The sequence below is a fragment of the Babylonia areolata genome, chromosome 12, assembly GCF_041734735.1.
Source record: "Babylonia areolata isolate BAREFJ2019XMU chromosome 12, ASM4173473v1, whole genome shotgun sequence".
In the NCBI taxonomy this organism is placed as follows: domain Eukaryota; kingdom Metazoa; phylum Mollusca; class Gastropoda; order Neogastropoda; family Buccinidae; genus Babylonia; species Babylonia areolata.
In genome coordinates, this window is record NC_134887.1 from 35,446,179 (window position 1) to 35,470,017 (window position 23,839).

At 39.6% G+C, this 23,839-nt stretch overlaps 1 protein-coding gene across 2 annotated transcripts in view; it reads right to left on the reverse strand.

The window, feature by feature from the left end:
• The window catches only part of LOC143288573 (argininosuccinate lyase-like), a 40,604-nt gene extending 18,418 nt beyond the window's left edge, over nt 1-22,186 (reverse strand). The window contains exons 1-8 of one of the 2 annotated variants that reach the window (XM_076597193.1): nt 22,063-22,186; nt 16,020-16,084; nt 14,381-14,488; nt 12,871-12,957; nt 10,336-10,419; nt 5,595-5,749; nt 3,477-3,554; nt 2,206-2,283 (exon numbers count right to left, since the gene is read on the reverse strand). In XM_076597193.1, coding sequence (XP_076453308.1) covers nt 2,206-2,283; nt 3,477-3,554; nt 5,595-5,749; nt 10,336-10,419; nt 12,871-12,957; nt 14,381-14,488; nt 16,020-16,037 — 608 coding nt within the window. In that variant the 5' untranslated portion in view covers nt 16,038-16,084; nt 22,063-22,186. Of the gene's footprint in view, nt 1-2,205; nt 2,284-3,476; nt 3,555-5,594; nt 5,750-10,335; nt 10,420-12,870; nt 12,958-14,380; nt 14,489-15,146; nt 15,281-16,019; nt 16,085-22,062 lie in introns of those variants that run through there. The other variant, XM_076597192.1, reaches the window with a different exon arrangement.
• Nucleotides 22,187-23,839: the final 1,653 nt, after the last annotated feature.

The following is a 23,839-nucleotide window of genomic DNA, read 5'->3' on the forward strand; positions in this document are numbered from 1 at the left end:
ATGAAGGAATGCTCATGCATTCCTACACAAAACGTATTCGGATTCGGACGAAGGAATGGAATAGCATTCTCCGAAAGTAAAATTCCATCATGCGCTGTACACGTGATTTTGTGATTAGCCAAGCAGAGTGCGCTATTCTGGGTCACTCCACAATCGAACAGTATGATTGGTCAGCCTGGGATGTGTGGCCTGTCTCGCACACACGCTGACAAAGTCACTGACCGGTCGTCTGCTTGCGTGCCTGCCTGTTAGCAAAGTGGCCTCTTCTCAGAATGTTGTGAAGCGAACAAGGCAGTTTTAGGGTTGCTGAAGTACTTGAAATGCTACAAACTGAAGGGTCGGACATTGAAGAGGTGGATGATGACAAAGAAGAAAGCGAATTCAATGCAGAAAGCGAGCATGGGTATGGTGATTCGGGGTGAAACATTGGCAGTATTTTCTACATATGGCAAAACTGTAAAAACAAGATGAGAAATTTGATTTTTTTTTTTATATATGTAATAGCTCAAAACGTAATAAACCAGTTCTGAAAGTTTCATTTTCTTACACAGTATTTTGTATTTTTTGTAATTTTTTTTTCCAAACCCATACAAATGGGCTTTCTGTGGGGAAAAGCAAGGGAGAAAACTTGTCGTCCCGAGTGAGTTAAATGAACTCTGTAAACATGGTTAGATACATTCACATGTATCAGAACTTCAAAGCGCATCGACTGCATCGATCATAATCTGTGAGCTCAAAAGACTTGTGTACTGGACATCCCCAACATCTGGAAGGACAGGACCATCATCGCAAACCCTACAGTGATTCATTCCATGCGAGTTAGATCATCGTTTGTATTGTCCTGTACGCTTGCCCATTAGTCCTGTTTTACATGTATGTTTTGTTAAATTATACCATTCAAATTAAAATAAAAAAAGCAAAAAAAAAAGCAAGAACTTCAAAGCAAGAATGTTCATCATTCTAAACTTAGTACAGACAACCTAAGAGATCAAACTACAAATGAACGAAACGAAACGAAACGAAACAAAACAAATATTTATTTCACGAGGGTAGTGGAGTCCTGCAAGTCCCGCAAGAGAAGGCATCAATAAACCACACATAATCTAAAAATAAAACACAAGCATTAACAAAATCAATCAATCAATCAATGAAACTTCAGTTCAATAATCAAAGAATTTAGTCCAGGGGGGGAAACCGTCACTCTCACCTTCCTAGAGGGACAATCATCACTCTCACCTTTCTAGGGAGACAACCATCACTCTCACCTTCCTAGAGGGACAATCATCACTCATCACTCTCACCTTCCCATGGGGACAACCATCACTCTCACCTTCCTAGAGGGAGACAACCATCATTCTCACCTTCCTAGGGGGACAACCATCACTCTCACCTTCCTATAGGGACAACCATCACTCTCACCTTCCTAGGGAGACAACCATCACTCTCACCTTCCTAGGGGGACAACCATCACTCTCACCTTCCTAGGGGGAGACAACAATCACTCTCACCTTCCTAGGGAGACAACCATCACTCTCACCTTCCTAGGGGGACAACCATCACTCTCACCTTCCTAGGGGGACAACCATCACTCTCACCTTCCTAGGGGGAGACAACAATCACTCTCACCTTCCCTGGGAGACAACCATCGCTCACACCTTCCAAGGCAGACAACCATCACTCTCACCTTCCTAGGGGGACAACCATCACTCTCACCTTCCTAGGGGGACAACCATCACTCTCACCTTCCTAGGGGGACAACCATCACTCTCACCTTCCTAGAGGGACAATCATCACTCTCACCTTCCCAGGGAGACAACCATCACTCTCACCTTCCCAGGGAGACAACCATCGCTCACACCTTCCAAGGCAGACAACCATCACTCTCACCTTCCTGGGGGACAACCATCACTCTCACCTTCCCAGGGAGACAACCATCACTCTCACCTTCCCAGGGGGACAACCATCACTCTCACCTTCCCAGGGGGACAACCATCACTCTCACCTTCCCAGGGAGACAACCATCGCTCACACCTTCCAAGGCAGACAACCATCACTCTCACCTTCCTAGGGAGACAACCATCACTCTCACCTTCCCAGGGGGACAACCATCACTCTCACCTTCCTAGGGAGACAACCATCACTCTCACCTTCCTAGGGGGACAACCATCACTCTCACCTTCCTAGGGGGACAACCATCACTCTCACCTTCCCAGGGGCAGAACCATCACTCTCTGTCTCAGCTGGTCGAGACGCTGAACATCCCTCTGCAGCATCCAGCCATAGCTGTGACACACAACCATACACAGTGCTACAATGACGATGATGATGATGATGGTGATGACGACGATAACGATGATGATGATGGTAATGATGACAATGACAACAGCGATGATGATGATAACAACAATGATAATGATGTTGGTGATGATGGCAACGACAGAAATGATAATCATGATGAATGACGATGACAACGGTGACGATGATGATGATATGATGACAACAACGATGATGATGTTGATGACTACGACGACAACGATGATGATGGTAATCATGACAATGATGATGATGACAACGATGATGATGATGACGGTGATGATGATGATGGTATGACTATGACGATGATGACGATGATGATGGTAATGACTATGACGATGATGACAATGATGATGACGACGGTTATGGTGTGTGTGTGTGTGTGTGTGTGTGTGTGTGTATGCTTTGTCACTGACACATTGGATTTGTCTTATTCATAGTATTCTCTGGTGCTATTTTTGGTAACCACTTTTTTCCCACATGTTAATGTTAACTCAGTGCCCTGGGCCACTGTGCTAAATGCTGATAGTTATAACTACCACTATTATTATTATTATCATTATCATTATTATTACAGTTACTATCATTATCATCATCATTATCATCATCATCATTATTACAATCATTATCATTATTGTTGTTATCATCATCATCATTATTAATATTACTATCATCATTATCACCATCATTATCATTATTGTTGTTATCATCATTATTACCATTATTATCATTATTGTTGTTATCATCATCATCATTATTACTATCATCATCATTATTGTTATCATCATCATTATTACCATTATTGTTGTTATCATCATCATCATTATTACCATCATTATCATTATTGTTGTTATCATCATCATCATTATTACTATCATCATCATTATTGTTTTTATCATCATCATCATTATCATTATTGTTGTTATCATCATTATTACCATTATTATCATTATTGTTGTTATCATCATCATCATTATTACTATCATCATCATTATTGTTATCATCATCATTATCACCATTATTACCATCATTATCATTATTGTTGTTATCATCATCATCATCATTATCATTATCATTATTGTTGTTATCACCATCATCATCATTACTGCCATCATTATTACCATCATCAGAGACACACCAGCACAAAGCAGAACACAGTGTACCTGAGCAGCCAGTGGCTCCATCGGATGGGCTGGGCGCGTTGGAGGTGCGTGTAGCCGGGCATCAGAACTTCCACTTCACTGAAAGAAACCCACACAGCATAGCGCTCCGGTCCTCAAGTCTCTCACGACAAAGTCATCACAGAAAAAAAAAAAAAAAAGAAGAAAAAAAGTACACAAATCTGCGAGCGTCGTCAACTTTACATACAGACATACTCCTGGCAATCTGACAGTAATGGTTTTCTGCGGGATGCTGATGCTGGGAATGAGGACAGAATTACACATTTTGATGGTAAACAGAACCATTTTTCTTTCGTTTTCCCGTCTCAATACTGACGCACACACTTCCATCGTGCCTCAATGATCTATGTCCTAATGAATAACATCATTCATGTTCATATCTCAAAAGACAGAATAACACATTTTGATGGTAAACAACACCATTTTTCTTTCGCTTTCCAGTCTCAATGCTGATGCACACACTTCCATCATGCCTCAAGGATCTATGTCCTAATGAATAACATCATTCATGTTCATATCTCAAAAGACAGAATAATACATTTTCAGAAAAAGAAAATACGCTTTTCTTTCACTTCCCTGTCTTAACGCTCATGCACTCACTTTCTTCGCATATCAAAGAATTATGTCCTGATGAATAATATTATTCACGTCCATATCTCAAACTACAGAATAACACATTTTCAAAAAAAAAAAGGAAAACAGCACTGTTTTTCTTTCACTTTTCCCGTCTCAGTGCTCACACACTCATTCCACAGCACCTCAAATAACTTATGTCCTAATGAATAACTTATCCATGTTCTTATCTCAAACAACAGAGCAACGCATTTTCAAAAGAAGGAAAACAACGCCGTATTTCTTTCACTTTCCCTGTCTCGATGCTTATTCACTCACTTTCATCGCACCTGAAGGAACTACATCCAAATGAATAACTTATTCATATCCATATCTCAAACTACAGAATAACACATTTTCAAAACCGGAAAACAACACCATTTTTCTTTCACTTTCCCCCATCTCGGCACTCACTCACGCACTCACTTCCATCGCGCATCAAGGAACTATGTCCAAATGAATAACTTATTGATGTCCATATCTCAAACGACAGACTAACACATTTAAAAAAAAACAAAAAAAAACACACGGAAAACGCCATTTTATTTTAATTTTCCCCTCTCAGCGCTCATGCACTCACTTCCATCGTGCATCAAGGAACTATGTCCTGAAGAATAACATTATCCACGTCCGTATCTCAAACGACAGAATAACACATTTTCAAAAACAGAAAACAACACCATTTTTCTTCCACTTTCCACACCTCAACGCTTAGGCACTCACTTCCATTGCACATCAAGGAACTTCATCCTAATGAATAACTTATCCATATCCATATCTCAAACTACAGAATAACACATTTTCATAAGCGGAAAACAACACCATTTTTCTTTCACTTTCCCACGCGCATCAAGGAACTATGTCCTGATGAATAACATCATTCATGTTCATATCTCAAATGACAGACTAACACATTTATTATAAAAACAAAACAAAACCGGTAAACGCCATTTTATTTTAATTTTCCCCTCTCAACACTCACGCACTCACTCCATTGCATCTCAAGGAACTAAGTCCTAATGAATCACATTATCCACGTCCGTATCTCACATGACAGAATAACACATTTTCAAAAACAGAAAACAACACCATTTTTCTTCCACTTTCCCCGTCTCAACGTTCTCTCACTCACTCACGGACTGGAGTGATGGCCTTGAGGTAACACGTCCGCCTAGGAAGCGAGAGAATCTGAGTGTGCTGGTTCGAATCACGGCTCAGCCACCGATATTTTCTCCCCCTCCACTAGACATGCAGCATGCATTTAGTGCACGTAAAAGAACCCACGGCAACAAAAGGGTTGTTCCTGGCAATATTCTGTAGAAAAATCCTCTTCGATAGGAAAAAGAAATAAAACTACACGCAGGAAAAAATACAAAAAAATGGGTGGCGCTGTAGTGTAGCGACGCGCTCTCCCTGGGGAGAGCAGCCCGAATTTCACACAGAGAAATCTGATGTGATAAAAAGAAATACAAATACAAATACACTCACTTCTCGGCCCTCTGACAGATGACCTGCAGTAGAGCCACCAGGTGTCCTCGCAGTGTCTGCAGCGCTTCGCTCAGCCATAGCCGCATGTCGGTGGCCACCTGGTCGTTGCGGCTCCGCCCCGTGTGCAATTTGCCAGCAGTGCCACCTATCAGCTCCTTTGAGAACCCGGGGCAGAAAGTTACGATGCAATACCATGCAATGCAGTGCAATGCAATGCAGTTCAGGACAGCACAATGCAATGCAATGCATTACAATGTGATACAATGAAATTCAAGTCAATACATTCCAGTGCAATGCATTCAATATAATTCCACATTCATCATCATGGCCTGGCTTCGCTGACGAAGATCTAGGAAGGGCGTTGTCCACGTCTGATGCAGGCACGCTCATGGCTGACATGGCTGACATTATACAATACAATTTAATACAATTCAATTCAATGCATTTCAACACAAAGCAGTATATTGCAGTAGAAAGCAGTAGAATGTAATACAGTACGATATAATAAACTAAACAACACTACACTACACTGCACTACACTACACACTACACTGCACACCACACTGCACACTACACTACACTTTTTTTGACCTGATATGTGCGGTGGGTGAATGGTAAGAGCACCAGATTCTGGAACAAGATTCCTGATTCAATCGCTGGCACACCTGGTGCGCTAAGGGTGGGGATTTTGCCGATCTCCCAGGTGAACATATGTGCAGACCTGCCAGTGCATGAATCCCCTTCATGTGCATATGCATACAAAAGATCAAACACACATGTAATCCATGTCAGCTTTCAGTGGGTGGTGGGAAACACTAACATAATTATCCAGCATTCACACCTCTGAAAATGGAGTACGGCTGCCCACACGAAACGAATGCTGAGCACCCTAAGGCAGCTCTCAGTCAGTTCTACCAAAGCAGGCAGCCTGCTGTGGAAATGACTTGGTGTTTGTAAAGCGCTTGCAGCTTGCTTTCTTACCAATGTAAGTATCCATATCATCGTCATCATCATCTGACTGGAAATTACATGTGCGTCCAAAGCCTCATCATTCACATCACACAGTCTCTCACTCCCGCAGTCGAGTCTGACGCACATATAAACATGACTAAAAGGTCAATATGCAAACACGGAATTTGATTAGTCATGCAACTGAATAAAAGAGAGATGTTCCAAAGTAATATGTATTTTCGGAAACATTATTTCAGAATGAGAAATACTACAAGAAGGGTTGAGGCTTATGGCATCAGTAATGAAGGGTATAATACACACAAGTATGTGTCTAAATGTTTTAAGTCAGGCTTACGCAATGGCATGTGCAAGTTAATGTGCGGAAATTGGAAATACGGGGTTAAAACAATTATGATATCCATTTCAAATGTCAGCACTATATAGGTCTTCATCATCGCTACCATGCTTTTCTTTGTGTGAAATGCACTTTGTGCAAGGGACACAACATGCATGCACACAAAACAAATACAGTATGTCAATTCAAAACTGAGACATACGATCACTATACACTGAACACTAAGATGAGCAAGAAAATGTACATGGATTACTTGATGGACAGCCAATACATCAATGAAATTGAATGATATGCTTCTTTAAATTTGAAAAAAAAAGAAAGTTTTTTTTAACATGTCTCATTAAATTCCACTGGAAAGTACTCAATGACTTTTTCTCATCATTTTGAATTGTAACTAGGTTTCCTGTCATCAACGTTCTTATCAAAGATAACACAAATAAATTCCACTGAAAAGCACTTAATGACTTTTTCTCATCATTTTGAATTGGAACGAGGTTTCCTGTCGTCAACGTTCTTCCCAAAGAGAACACATCTAAATTCCATTGGAAAGCACTTAATGACTTTTTCTCATCATTTTAAATTGTAATGAGGTTTTCTGTCGTCAACGTTCTTCCCAAAGAGAACAAATCTAAATTCCACTGGAAAGCACTTAATGACTTTTTCTCATCATTTTGAATTGTAACGAGGTTCCCTGTCATCAACGTTCTTCCCAAAGAGAACACATCATCAAAATGCAGTAAGACATGTTCCAGTTTCCCCGTTCCTGTATTCCATTCTCACTTATAACGGAACAAACTGCCCTTCTCTGTCCAACACCTGGATTCACCACTTCAGTTTAAAAAGTCTCCCCCTTCTTACTTACTGCCTTCTCTGTCTAACACCTGGATTTACCACTTCAGTTTAACTCTTTCCATACGAACGGCGAAAGAGACGACGTTAACAGCGTTTCACCCCAATTACCATCATCAAAATATTGCAAGCGGAAGGCTCTCATACTGAAGACGTGAATGTTGACAAAGAATACCACAATTCTGACGACGAAAGCGAAAGGTTGGGTCATTCAGACACCCACTGGACATCCGAGGGGTCTGTGTAGAGGAGAAGAGATGACTGGCTGTACTGAGTGAGTTAAAAACTCTCCCCCTTCTTACTGCCTTCTCTGTCTAACACCTGGATTCACCACTTCAGTTTAAAAACTCTCCTCCTTCTCACCACCTTCTCTGTCCAACACCTGGATTCACCACTTAATTTAAAAACTCTCCCCCTTCTTACTTACTGCCTTCTCTGTTCAACACCTGGATTCACCACTTAATTTAAAAACTCTCCCCCTTCTTACTTACTGCCTTCTCTGTCCAACACCTGGATTCACCACTTAATTTAAAAACTCTCCCCCTTCTTACTTACTGCCTTCTCTGTCTAACACCTGGAATCACCGCTTCAGTTTAAAAAGTCTCCCCCTTCTTATTTACTGCCTTCTCTGTCTAACACCTGGATTCACCACTTAATTTAAAAACTCTCCCCCTTCTTACTAACTGCCTTCTCTAACACCTGGATTCACCACTTCAGTTTAAAAAGTCTCCCCCTTCTTACTTACTGCCTTCTCTGTCTAACACCTGGATTCACCACTTCAGTTTAAAAACTCTCCCCCTTCTTACTTACTGCCTTCTCTGTCTAACACCTGGATTCACCACTTCAGTTTAAAAACTCTCCCCCTTCTTACTTACTGCCTTCTCTGTCTAACACCTGGATTCACCACTTCAGTTTAAAAAGTCTCCCTCCAAAAAACACACCTCTTCCAACACACCTGTTCCATTCTGCCTTCCACTTTATTGACCAGCGTGCTTCTTGGAACTTCTGCTGCTTATGTATGTCCGTGTCCAGGTGTCTTTGTTCGTGTGTTTGTGAGTGCACATGCTTGTTTGTGTATGGTGTAACTGATGCATGTATGTGTGGATGTGTGTGTTTGTAGGGGGTGTGGAGTGATGGCCTAGAGGTAACGTGTCCGCCTAGGAAGCGAGAGAGAATCTGAGCGCGCTGGTTCGAATCACGGCTCAGCCACCGATATTTTCTCCCCATCCACTAGACCTTGAGTGGTGATCTGGACGCTAGTCATTCGGATAAGACGATAAACCGAGGTCCCGTGTGCAGCATGCACTTAGCGCACGTAAAAGAACCCATGGCAACAAAAAGGTTGTTCCTGGCAAAATTCTGTAGAAAAATCCACTTCGATAGGAAAAACAAATAAAACTGCAAGCATGAAAAAATACCAAAAAAAAATGGGTGGCGCTGTAGTATAGCGACGCGCTCTCCCTGGGGAGAGCAGCCCGAATTTCACACAGAGAAATCTGTTGTGACAAAAAGAAATACAAATACAAAATCCATAACTTTTTTGTTGTTGTGACCACCACAAGCTCTCTGCTTTGGAGGAGGTGCGAGCATCAATCTGCATTAGTATTATCACTGTTTTTATTCTATTATTATCAATATCATTAATGCTGTTATCAATAGTCTTTTCACATCATATCTTTTACAGCTATTGTGTTATCAAGCTACAGGAATAACTCCCCATTTGTACACCAGTAAACAAGATATGTTAACAAAGCAAACAATTAGTTATGATTTGCTTCAAACAGCCATCTGTGGATGTGTGTGTGTGTGTGTGTGTGTATGTGTGGGTGGGTGTGTGTGTAGGGGCATGTGTGGGTGTGGGTGTGGGGGAGGGGTGTGTGTGTGTGTGTGTGGTGTCTGTGAGTGGGGGTGGGCGGGGTGTGTGTGTGTGTGTGTGTGTGGATGTGTGTGTTTGTAGGGGGTGTGGATGTGTGGGTGTGTGTGTGTGTGTGAGTGTGAGTGTGGATGTGGATGTGTGTGTGTGGGTGTAAGTGTGTGTGTGTGTGTGAGTGTGAGTGTGTGTGTGTGTGTGCGCTTGTTCTTTAGTTTAGCATCTTTTCACTATCAGTGTGTGTGTGTGTGTGTGTGTGTGTGTGCATGTGTGTGTGTGTGTGTGTGTGTGTGCATGTGTGTGTGTGTGTGTGTGTGTATGTATGTGTGTGAGTGTGTGTATGTTTGTGAGTGTGGATGTGTGTGTGTGTAGGGGCATGTGTGGGTGTGAGTGTGGGTGTGTGAGTGTGGGTGTAGGTGTGGGTGTGGATGTGCATGTGCGTACATGCGTACGTGTGTGTGCGTGTGTGTGTGAGGGTCTGTGTCTCTGTGTCTGCGCTTTGATGATAACCAGGATGAAAGAGAAAACAGTCCCAGCAAATTCGTTTAACTTAATTCTGTTGGGTTACGTGCCGGTCAGGCATCTGCTTGGCAGATGTGGTGTAGCGTATATGGATTTGTCTGAACGCAGTGACGCCTCCTTGAACTACTGATACTAATACTGATACTGATGCTGATAACTCTGATCCTCTAAACAGAAAGCAGCCAGAGCCTCACTTTCAGTCTGCGCTCATTGGCCGTGTGAATGTCCTCGTCCCCGGCTTTCAGCTCAAAACTGCCGTTCTTCCATTCCGCTTTCACCTGTCGGGAGAAAAAAAAACAACCGAAAATGTAATAAAATAAATACATAAATTCATAAGATAGTCAGTCGTGTCCGACTATGACCATCAGAACAGCAGAGGAAGCAACTGCTGTTCTGACTATTTGGGATAGAATTTGATTACAGTGGAGAGTGTCTTGACCAAGTAACATCCCCACTCTCTCGGCCAAGAGGGTTTTAGGACAGTCGGCGTAGGGATGGCTCCCAAAGGCCTAATTAGTCCACAAGGCTGCAGCACTAAAAGCCAGTGCAATTTTGCCTCCTAGTTTGAGAGTCATAGTCCTTTACAAAAGACTAAGCTGTAAATGATTTCCCATTGAATAAATAACAATAATAAAAAAAAAAAGTCACTGTTGAATGTTAAGGATAAAGATCTGATAGATTTTCAGAGCCATCAGTGCAGGGAATTCATATACGCTCTCTCTAGTGTTCCACATCGGAAGGTCTGGCCAAATCCTTGCCTTCTGCTGTTTTTTCTTCTTCTTCTTCTTTTTATATTTTTTATATTAACCCTTTTGCTGCCAGGAAAATAAGATTTAAGTGAAAACCATTTGCCAGAGTTTTTTTAAAAAAAACGGGTATACATCTTTTTTAAAAAATTCTGTGCTCTTTGTTATTGGAGAAAGACCCATAAAAGTATATATTTTTTGAAGGGAAAATGAATTAAAAAAAAAAAAAATACAAAGCACATGATGTTTTCCCATTTTATATATCTTTAGTGACATGCTGTTGTTTCGAAATTAGTGTTATGTTTTTTGTCATGTTTTCAGCTTGTTCATTACAAACATTAGTCAGGTAATTTGCGCTAAAATATCATATTTTCTGGACTAATGGATATCTGCACACACAAAATCATACAAGAACAACCACAATAAAAAAATTAATAAAAAGAGATAGATACACAATGCATTGTGACTTCTCCAAGTGATAATATGGATGTGAGACCATGCCCCCTCAGTCTCCACCCCCCTCCTCTTCACCCCTCTCACACGGTCACTTATCAAGTTCTCATCAGACCACATTGGCTGAATGCCAAGAAAATCACTCACACTGTGTCCTGCTAATAATTTGGTCACTTTCTGTCCTCTGCTACAGCTGTACATCCAGCATCACTCACTGATAGCCGTATCTTGCCCACTCTCCTGATTGCTCCCTTTATTTTCTATCAAATCGTCCAATAAATGTTCATCACTGTCTTCTCCATCGAATTTACAATTCAATTCTTTCTGAGCATCAGCTAAAGAAAGCAATCTTGGTTGATTTAGTTTGCCACGATTGCATGTCTTAAGCATGGCGTCAGTCTGACATTTTGTTGAGCGAGTGAGGAAAGGAGCCAGGCAAACACCGTGACAGTAACCCAACCAAAACGTTCAAATAAAGGACTGCCTCATGATGTAGATTGTGTTTCCAGCTATGAACAGATCTAGAAAGATTCCCCGAGCTAAAGCTACCAGTATTTTTGTCAATGAACTGAATGCAAACCAGGGAAAAGTCAGAATATTTCGATGACTAGTTACCTCGTCATTGTGGCAGCGAAGCGTACATGCTTGCAATGATGAGTTATCTCTTCATATAGGCAGCCAAGGGGTTAAAAAAAACAAACAACCCACAACAACTAAGGGTGTGAATGGGTACCTGACTTCCACTGAGGGAAGTTATAAAACAACGGAAGGAGAGGACTGAGCTCCGGCTTTCCTATGCCGAGCCCTAGACATGGTGGGTATGAAAATCAAAATCACTGCCTCAATGGCTGTAAAAGTTTACAGGACCTTTAATCTTTTAACTCTAAAAGATTTTGTTGACATTATTCAATTGACATCAATCACCATACCTTGTTTTTCATGCCCCAGGCATCTGTTCTCTGTTCAGGGCAAAATGCCAACCACTACTTTTTTTTTTTATAATTCCTTTTTATTTGTCAAGATGAAAAAGAAAAGGAGAATGAAGGATTATATGACATTCATCGTATAAGAAATACAGATAATTAAAAAAAAAAGATGCATTCTGGGTAGGGTGAAACATGAAAAACTTTTTTTTCTTTTTTTAAATTTATTTATGCCTGATTGCTACCTTGTGTGCTGCTTCTTCTGTACATAGAAAACATCAGTTTGCATCACACTGTGTCATTTCAGGACCTTCAGTTTCTACAGGTCTCTCTCCAAAATAGGTTGTCTGGTTTTTAAGTCACCGGTCTTTATCTTCCAGGCATGTTTGGTGCAATAGGTATGTGCAGCTTCTCGGGAAATGCCAATATCTGCAACTGGCAGTGAATACTATGCAACATAAACTGAATAAAACATCTCAACCTGGATTGCAAAAAAATAAAATAAAAAAAAATTAAAAATAAAAACCTCTCTCTGTTTACACACACACACACACAAACAAGGCAATAAATAAGCAGCTTGATGAGCAGTAACAAGGTGAATAATTACCTGCTCCAGACCTTTCAAGATGCTGTCTCTCTCCTTCGCCGTAACGATGCCCACCTTTTCTATGGCTTTGATGTAGGCTTGGCTGCCCTGCAATATTTGTCAACTCTTAATTATTTCCATCCGTAGCCTCACTAGCCTGTAATATTATATTTCATTTTAATTTGATCATAAATAAACATATGACAAAATATAATATGTATATAGCCTGTAATTTTTTTTTTTCATTTTAATTTCATTATAAATAAACATATGACAAAATATAATTTGTATATATTATATATCATGATGCCAATAAGATGATGACAGCATAAAAAAAGTGTATGTAATGTGTGTGTGTGTGTGTGTGTGTGTGTGTGTGTGTGTGTGTGTGTGTGTGTGTTCTATGTAAATACATGTTTGTCAGAATATATCTATAGTGTATGCATGTCTATCCATATATGTACAGTCTGCATGGAGCATTTTTGGTGTGCATAAGTGTAACACTAATGCAATGTGCGCAAAGCATCCACAGCAATTTTCTGGATACAGTGCTATATAAATATCCATTATTATTACTATCATTACCATTAGCATTATTAGTATCATTAACAGCAGTATCATTGTTAGTAGTAGTATCATTTTCATTACCATTCTTATCATTATTGTCAGGAGTAGTAGTAGTATCATTATCATTCTTATCATTATTGTCAGTAGTAGTATCATTATCATTATTATCATCACTGTCAGTAGTAGTAGTATCATTACCATTACCATTCTTATCATTATTGTCAGTAGTAGTATCATTATCATTATAATCATTATTGTCAGTAGTAGCAGTATCATTATCATTCTTATCATTATTGTCAGTAGTAGCAGTATCATTATCATCATCATTGTCAGTAGTAGTAGAATCATTATCATTGCCATTGTTATCATTGCTGTCAGTAGTAGTATCATTATCATTGTCAGTATTAGTAGTATCATTATCATTATTGTCAGTAGTAGTAGTAGTATCATTCTTATCATTGTCAGTAGTAGTAGTATCATTATCATTCTTATCATTATTGTCAGTAGTAGTAGTAGTATTATCATTCTTATCATTATTGTCAGTAGTAGTAGTAGTAGTATCATTATCATTCTTATCATTACTGTCAGTAGTAGTAGTATCATTATCATTATTGTCAGCAGTAGTAGTAGTAGTAGTATCATTCTTATCATTATTGTCAGTAGTAGCAGTATCATTACCATTCTTATCATTGTCAGTAGTAGTAGTATCATTATCATTCTTATCATTATTGTCAGTAGTAGTAGTATCATTATTATTATCATTATTGTCAGTAGTAGTATCATTATCATTCTTATCAATGTCAGTAGTAGTAGTAGTATCATTATTATTATCATTATTGTCAGTTGTAGTATCATTCATATCACTGACACAGAAGTAGTAGTATCATTATCATTCTTATCATTATTGTCAGTAGTAGTAGTATCGTTATCATTCTATTCATTATTATTACTAGTGGTCAGTTACCTCAATGTCGGCTTTCCACATACGCTTGTCGTATCCTATGGAGGCGTTGAAAGCTTCCATCACTGGGTCTGTTGCGCCTGTGAAGCGTCCCCCCCACAACTTGGAGCCCTGAAATTCAGCAGCAGCATGTTAACGTAATTATTACCATGGCTACTGCTCACGGTGTCTGGGAGCATGTTTATGCGTTTAAAAGAAGCCTTGTGCATGACAGAGAGAGCTGGGACGGCGGTTGGGCACAGAGGGAATTTGCCTTTCAATGTGACGAAGCATAGACCTTTGTCTCCTCCCACCCTCTACACTCCCCCTGTGCCCCCCCTCCATTGGAGTATTCCTGTGGTGTGTGTGCTTGTTGGTTGGTGTGTGTGTGTGTGTGTGTGTGTGTGTGTGTGTTAGATTGCCAACATTTTTGTTATTGTTGTTGCTATCATGATTTTTTTTGTTTTAACTGTTTATATGTGACGTATCATTTGATTTGCTTAAAGGCATCATTTCTTTTTTCTCTTCTTAATAAAAGTTAAATGATCCGTCACATATAAACATCCTGACCTATAATCTTAATGTTGTCTGAGTGAATGACAGAAGAAAAGTTACTGACATCCTGACCTGTAATCTGAATGTTGTCTGAGTGAATGACAGAAGAAAAGTTACTGACATCCTGACCTGTAATCTGAATGTTGTCTCAGTGGTGGACAAAAGAAAGGTTACTGACATCCTGACCTGTAATCTGAATGTTGCCTAAGTGGTGGACAAAAGAAAGGTTACTGACATCCTCCTCTGATTCGTCCTCTCTCCTCCATCTGGACATTGACGCACTCGAACATTGCCTTTGACGTTTGGATTTTCGAGGCATTTAGCAAAAATCACGAGTCGCAAAATAACTGACAGCGTCGCGTTGTTTACACTCGGAAGTGGCCGTCGCAAAGCGTTGTGGGATGATATAAGCTTGACTCGAGCGCTCTGGTTGGTCGGCACACTTCGAGCGGAGCTGTTCATGAATGAACGTAGTACGCAAGCCCATATATGGAAACAATAGTAAACTTAGTGTCGTCACAAGAGCGGGAAATTCTCTTTTGGTAATTTCCGTGAAAGATCGGCAGAATCTTCGTTAGATTCCGGGATGTTTGCTCTTTCATTTCATGTATTAGATTACCCTGTACGCTGTTGGTTTCGATGCGTTGTCAAGGTCCAAACATGGCCCATTTTGAGCGTTTTAGCGTCAGAATAGCGAAACTATCAAACGACACACATATTTCAAAGGCTTTTTACGACCACTTTACGATATTTTTGGTGTTTGATATTTTTAGGGAATGAAGAAAACATGTCTTTGGAGCGAAATATGCCAAGAATTGAAAATCATGAAAAATTACCCTATGGGTCATTTGTAGACTACCGTGTCTACCCTTATGGCATCATTTCATGTATTTTCTTACTCAATTTTTAAAATGATATGTGTATGCTTGTGTGGGAGTGTTTGAATGCTTTTAGTGCTATTGCAAAGCGCATTGAGCTTCAAGATTATGCGCTGCAGCACGACGTCTCAATAAATGAAAAAATAAAATAAAATAAAAACTAAAAAGATCAAAACAGACATCAAATCACACACACAAAAAAAATATCTATTCATGTTACACGCACTCACATCCCCTGTCTTAGACATGTTGCTTTTCTTGTGCCGCCCTGATTGCCTGAATCTTCTCTATCAACCTGTAACAAAAAGCACAACATATTTGTGTGTGTGTGCGCGCGCGCACACATGCGCTTGTGCGTGTCTGTGTGTGTGTGTGTGTGTGCGTGCATGCGTGTGTGTGTGTGTGTGTGTGTGTGTGTGTGTGTGTGCGTGCATGCGTGTGTGTGTGTGTGTGTGTGTGTGTGTGTATGTGTGTGTGTGTGTGTGTGTGTGTGTGTGACAGAGAAACGAGAAAGATTGAAAAATCAATTTTGCTCTCTCTCTCTCTCTCTCTCTCTCTCTCTCTCTCTCTCTCTCAAGCTGCTTGTAATCGATATAGATTATCAAGTACAGACTGGAATAATAGGCTATGCCTAAAATTGTAATCCTTGAATAAAAACGTTTTGAGTTTTGAGTTCTCTCTCTCTCTCTCGATATATATATAGATATATAGATAGCATGTGTCATTGTGTATGTATCTCTGTCTCTCTGCATATATATATGTATATATATCATATACATGTGTGTCCGTGTGTGTGTGTGTGTGTGTGTGTGTGTGTGTGTAACACAAGGTAAATCGTGGATTGCTGGCACTACTCCATGAAAATAATCCGAGTCCAACATGGGTATACTCTCCAATGAGAACAACAAAAATGCTGGGTAATTTGCTCCACTATACATAAATCACTGCTTGCTAGTCAGGCCCATTACCACAGGGCAGTTTGCTCCACTATACATAAATCACTGCTAGCTAGTCAGGCCCATTACCACAGGGCAGTTTGCTCCACTATACATAAATCACTGCTAGCTAGTCAGGCCCATTACCACAGGGCAGTTTGCTCCACTATACATAAAATCACTGCTAGCTGACATAGTTTTTTAACCAACCTCCCAAAACTGTCAACCCATGCGCCAGCAAACTGAGGCTTGAGATACATCCAACTTCTGCACAGCCCAGTCCTATCTATTCACAGAATGCTCTTGGTTTGTTCCACATGCTGTCAGTGGCAAGTTATATAGCATAAAATACCATTATCAGAAAAAAAAGGAAAAAAAAGACGACAACGACGACGACGACAACACACACACACACACACACAGAGGCACAAATGCACACTGTCAACTTGTCCAGCAGTGAACTGAGGTTTTGTATAAACACAGCTTGTGCAGCAGTGAACTGAGGTTTTGTATAAGCACAGCTTGTGCAGCAGTGAACTGAGGTTTTGTATAAACACAGCTTGTGCAGCAGTGAACTGAGGTTTTGTATTAACACAGCTTGTGCAGCAGTGAACTGAGGTTTGTATAAACACAGATTGTGCACACCTGTGTCCAAGATATGGTGTGTTTTTTTCCACATACTCTGATACTGCCAGTGGCAATTACATGACATAAAATATTATTACAGGAAAAGAATGTTAAAGACATGTCACAAACAGGCAGCTTTGGAAAGTCATTCAGTTGAGATTTTTCTCCCACTGTGATTGACAATCAAACACTACTGGATTGAGGCTGATTGTGTGGTCTCCTAGGATCTCCTGCTGTTGAGGGAGGATTCGCTTCTGTTGATGAAGCTTGTCAAGGCTCTGCAGGGCTACAGTACATGTCAGGCATATCAGCTGGCTCTCTCCCTCAGTACATGTCAGGCATATCAACTGGCTCTCTCCTTCAGTACATGTCAGGCATATCAACTGGCTCTCTCCCTCAGTACATGTCAGGCATATCAGCTGGCTCTCTCCCTCAGAGACAGAGTTCAAAATGGCCCTCAGATGCTGTCTTTGACAGGTTTCGTATCCTCATCCAACTTCCTCTCCCCCACCGCCCTCACCACCCTACCCCTTATTGTTCTTTTCTCTGTTCTTCCTCCTCTTTCCTCTTCCTCCCCCCCTCCCTGTCCCCATTTTTTTCATGTTTGTGTGATTTTTTCTTTTTTTTTTCACAATGGAACAGTTATTTGGATGTTTAGCTGTACTTCTTTTCCTCCCACACTATCATGATCCAGAAGTGAACTGACATGTCAAGAATGAAAGCATTTCTTTCCCCACAACTCACCTTTTCCCTCAGCAATAAGTTCAATTGTGGCAGGTCCACTTCCTTTTCGTTAGCTGTGCTTGACTATGTGTGTATACATATGTATGTGTACATAACTACATGCATGTATATGAATGTGTATTGTGTGTGCGTGTGTTTATGTAACTTTGTGCCTGCCTATGTGTGCGTATGTGTTAGGGTAGCTGTTAGATACACATGTATGTTAAAATGTATGTATGCAGTGTGTGTGTGTGTGTGTGTGTGTGTGTGTGTGTGTGTGTGTGTGTGTGTGTGTGTGTGTGTGTGTAGTCACATTTTGGTGTGTGTATGTAACATAGATATGTTTTATGTTAACAAAAGCGTTTTTGTAAAGCACCTAGAGCAGATTTCTGGATAGTGTGCTATATAAGTATCCATTATTATTAACATCCAGAACTGAACTGGCCTCCCAAGTATGAAAGCATTGCAGACAAACAGCAGCTAAAAGCTTAATTCCTTGTTTTGAAAGATAATGTTTGTTTTGTTTTTTCTTTAAACAGTAATGTAATATTGATATGATTACACACACACACACACACACACACACACAACTCACACACGCACACACACACACACACACACACACACACACATATTCATTTGGAGGCCAAGTATAATACACTGGGCAACTCCAGTGTTTGAAGGAAGCAAAGGCTGTTTTGGCTTGTCACCACCTCTGTCTAAATATAGCTGCCACAGAACTCGGAAAGACCTGTGCACATATGAATCACACATGTGACACTGCAGCATGTGCTGTTAATAAAAAACACACCAAAAAACACCAAAAAACAAGTTTGCTTTTGTAGTATTGTACTATTTTGCATGTCGTTTTGACACAACAAATTTCTCTGTGTGAAATTTGCTTCTACAATCCCACTGTTTGGCAGGGGATTGATTTTCTTTCCATTTAGTGTTGTTGTTTTTCTGGCGCCTGTGGCTTATTGTTTGTCTGTTCCACTTCCAACAGGTCAGAGGAGGAATTATCAGGAAAGGAGGTTGACAAGTGTTTATTGACATGGTTTGGTGTTATATCTTTTCTTTACAACCTTTCTTTCAACCTTTACTCCAAACCCTGTAATTCATTGGCAGTTCAGACCAGTTCAGTTCAGTTACTCAAGGAGGCATCACAGTGTTCGGACAAATCCATACACGCTATACCACACCAGCTGAGCAGATGCCTGAGCAGTATAACCCAACGCGCAAAGTCAGGCCTTGAGAAAAAAAAAAGATACAAAAACAGATAGATAAGTCATCAAATCAATGAATAATAAATTAGATTGAATAAGTAAACATATAAAATTAACATAAGATAAATTAGAAATAAGTAAGCAAACAGATAAAATAATAAAATGAAATGTAAAAAAAAAAAAATAAAAAAAAGGAAGAAAAAAAGGCAAACAGCAGGCAAACTGGACAGCACTCAGCAGATTATAATTAACTGGTGAGGGTGACAAACATGACCCGTTGTTTGACTTAGATAACAAGCTGGAAGACTCCATAAACATAGCAATACCCGCAGTGAATGTGTGACATGAGTGCAAATGGGAAATCAATATATCTCTGGTAATTGGTCGCCGTGGCAATGCTTGCAAGAGCTCAGTTTGGAAAGGAGAGACATTCTGCCTCTCCCTTTCATTCTTGGGGTAATGCAGCGTGCGTGTGTGTGCGTGCGTGTGTGTGCGTGTATATGCGCGTGCGCGTGTGCGTGTGTGTGTGTGTGTGTGTCTGTGTGTCTGTGTTTGTCATGTGTGTGAGTGTGTCTGTCTGTCTGTCTGTGTGTCTGTGTTTGTCATGTGTGTGAGTGTGTGTGTGTGTGTGAATAAGAATATGTGTCCATGTGTGTGTGTGTGTGTGTGTGTGTGTGTGTGTGTGTGTGTGTGTGTGTGTGTGTGTCTGTATGGGTGTGTGTGTGTCTGTATGGGTGTGTGTGTGTGTGTATGTCTGTATGAGTTGGTGTGTATGTGCATCTGTCTATTTATATATATATATATATATATATATATATATATATATATATATATATATATTATATATATATATATATATATATGTATATATATATATATATATATATATATATATATATATATATATATATATATATATATATATATATATATACAGAGAGAGAGAGAGAGAGAGAGAGAGAGAGAGAGAGAGATTAATGAAATGAAAACAAATTTCCCACAAGATATTTCATTTCATCTAAAGTACAATTAGAAAAAAAAACCCAAAAAAAACAAAAACAGTATCTTTAGCTTTGCTACAAGAGAAGTAAGGTCATCCACAGTATTCTAAAATGTAACTGAAAAAGATTCAGTACCAAATAACATATAGTAAAATAGAATACAATTTAGAAGTCTGGAAAAATATATTATATGTCTTGCATCATAATTGAATATCAAAAACTAGCCAACAATCACAAATTACAAAAAACAGTTGTAATTACTTTCCATTTAATTGTATGTGATGAACACAGCATATGTTCAGCAATCAAAAGATATCAAGGTCCATTATAAGCTGTACATGACTGGACAGAAAATTTGTAATATTATCATTAAGCACAGTATAGTTTCTGGGGGTTGGAAGTTTGCATCTTCTTATTTCATTTCTTATCATATTCCTTTCCTATTTCTTATTCATATCACATGTATTGTTGAATGAGCCTGGAGCTGCAGGTTAAGTGCTATATAAGTGGAGTGATGGCCTAGAGGTAACGCGTCCGCCCAGGAAGCGAGAGAATCTGAGCGCGCTGGTTCGAATCACGACTCAGGCACCGATATTTTCTCCCCCTCCACTAGGCCTTGAGTGGTAGTCTGGACGCTAGTCATTCAGATGAGATGATAAACTGAGGTCCTGTGTGCAGCATGCACTTAGCGCACGTAAAAGAACCCACGGCAACAAAAGGGTTGTTCCTGGCAAAATTCTGTAGAAAACCCACTTCAATAGGAAAAACAAATAAAACTGCACACAGGAAAAAATACAAAAAAAGGGTGGCGCTGTAGTGTTGCGACGCGCTCTGCCTGGGGAGAGCAGCCCAAATTTCACACAGAGAAATCTGTTGTGATAAAAAGAAATACAAAATACACACACAAAAAAACACACTAAACAAACAAACAAAAAAACTGCACATTATTATTGTCATGAGGGTGGTGGAACATTATAAAAGTGCGATAAAATAAAACTGCACATTATCATTATCATTCTTATTATCATTCTTATTAATATCATGATCATTTATCATCACAATCATCACAATTATCAATAATCTTTTTTTTTTTTATACTATTAGTATCATCATCACTATCATCAATATCATCGTGATGGTCAGGGCACATTAATACACACATGTAATGTATGTATTTATTCAACCTCCTGATAATCCATATTGAATTAAAAAAAATATAAGCATTGAGGATGATAATAACAATTAACATGGAACATTCGAAATGTTATTGCATTAATTAAAACCGAAACATCAAACACAAATATTCAATACTTGTTTCAAAACTACGTCAATTTTTTTAAATTTTTTTTTATGAGCCTGTTTGTTGTACATCATCATCAAAAGAAAATTGGCAACAACAATAAAATATATATATATATGTGCATGTAACATGTGTGTCTTTGCCAGTGAAGCAGATGTCAACATCATCTCCTGTGTGTCACACTCACACAAAGGATACTAACGTGTGTGTGTGTGTGTGTGTGTGTGTGTGGATACGTGGGCTGACATATCAATATACTGTGTGCTTTGCGATCATGCCCTGGGTAATCTGTAGTTCAACTACATGATGTACTCTGAATGAATTGCTTGGCCGAAATGAATATCAAACCTATGTCTACACAATACAAAAACAGCAACGCGTTTCAAGCTGTCAAAAAACAACAACTTTACAACCAAAAAGTTCACTTTTTACAAAATGCTGAAATGTTTAAATCCACAAACCTTCGATTCAGCTCCCACACAGCCGATCAGACCAGACGACAGAAACTGGAGCGCATTGAAAGTTACCCCCCTTCCCTTGAGCAGAGTTCGGCGGAGAGCTTGGTGGTTTGGTCTCACTGATTATATGATAAGCAGACTGGCGGAGTTGTCCCACACGTGAACAACGACCCAAACGACCCCCAAATACGAATACCTTGACCTTGACAATTTCGCTAATCTCCGTCCAATCATTGCGGAGCATGAATGATGAGAGAGATGGAGAGAGAGAAAGAGGGTGAGAGGACTGAGACTGACGGATCATTTCTACTTTTTGTTGTTGCACATTATCATTATCATCCTTATTATCATTCTTATTAATATCATGATCATTTATCATCATAAATGCAATGATGAGTTATCTCATGCCTGTGGATACGTTAGTATCCTTTGTGTGAGTGTGACACACAGGAGATGATGTTGACATCTGCTTCACTGGCAAAGACACACATGTTACATGCACATATATATATATATATATATATATATATATATATATATATATATATATATATTTTATTATAACTCAGATGGGTGGTGGGCGTCAGGTTTTTAGTTGTCCTATATTGTCAGTGAAACCCAAAATTAGCATCCCACATTCAGGGACCTGTTTTAACGTTGATTTTCGTACATAACTGAAGTGATATTACCGGCACTCTCAGTCGCCCTTCTCTGACCGGAAACTGATCAAATTGAGTGTCTAGTAAAAAATCAGATGAGAAGATAAACCGAGGTCCCCGGCGTGTGTAGCACGCACTTGGCACACCGGCTGGAAAAGAACCCACGGCAAAATTATGTAGAAGAAATCCACTCTGATAGGTACACTGACAAATACATACATACGCATATATATAGTGCACTCAAGGCCTGACTAAGCGCGTCAGTTTCGTTATGCTTTGTTTTCTACAAGTTATACATTGAACTAGGCTGTTATATTACCACCCCACAATTTGGTTTTGTTTGTGATATTCAGGCTGCTTGACGACAAACGTATTATTTTCTTTCTGATATTCAGCGGGTTGTTTGCTGACAAATATATTTTCTTTGTGATGGTCAGGCTGTTTTACTCCAAGAGATATGGACTGACGTGTTGAAATAGAACAGACAGACAAAACCGGGAAGAAATATGGACTGAAGTGTTGAAATAGAACAAACAGACAAAAGGAAGAGACCGATCTGAACTGAAGTGGTGACTGAATAGAACAAACAGACAAAACGGGAAGAGATGTGGAATGAAGTGTTGAAATAGAACAAACAGGCAAAACGGAAAGAGATGTGGACTGAAGTGTTGAAATAGAACAAACCGAGACAAAACGGGAAGAGATGTGAACTGAAGTGTTGAAATAGAACAAACAGACAAAAGGAAGAGATGTGAACTGAAGTGTTGAAATAGAACAAACAGACAAAACGGGAAGAGATGTGAACTGAAGTGTTGAAATAGAACAAACAGACAAAACGGGAAGAGATGTGGAATGAAGTGTTGAAATAGAACAAACAGACAAAACGGAAAGAGATGTGGACTGAAGTGTTGAAATAGAACAAACCGAGACAAAACGGGAAGAGATGTGAACTGAAGTGTTGAAATAGAACAAACAGACAAAAGGAAGAGATGTGAACTGAAGTGTTGCACTAGAACAAACAGACAAAAGGAAGAGATGTGAACTGAAGTGTTGAAATAGAACAAACAGACAAAAGGAAGAGATGTGGACTGGAGTGTTGAAATAAAACAAACAGACAAAAG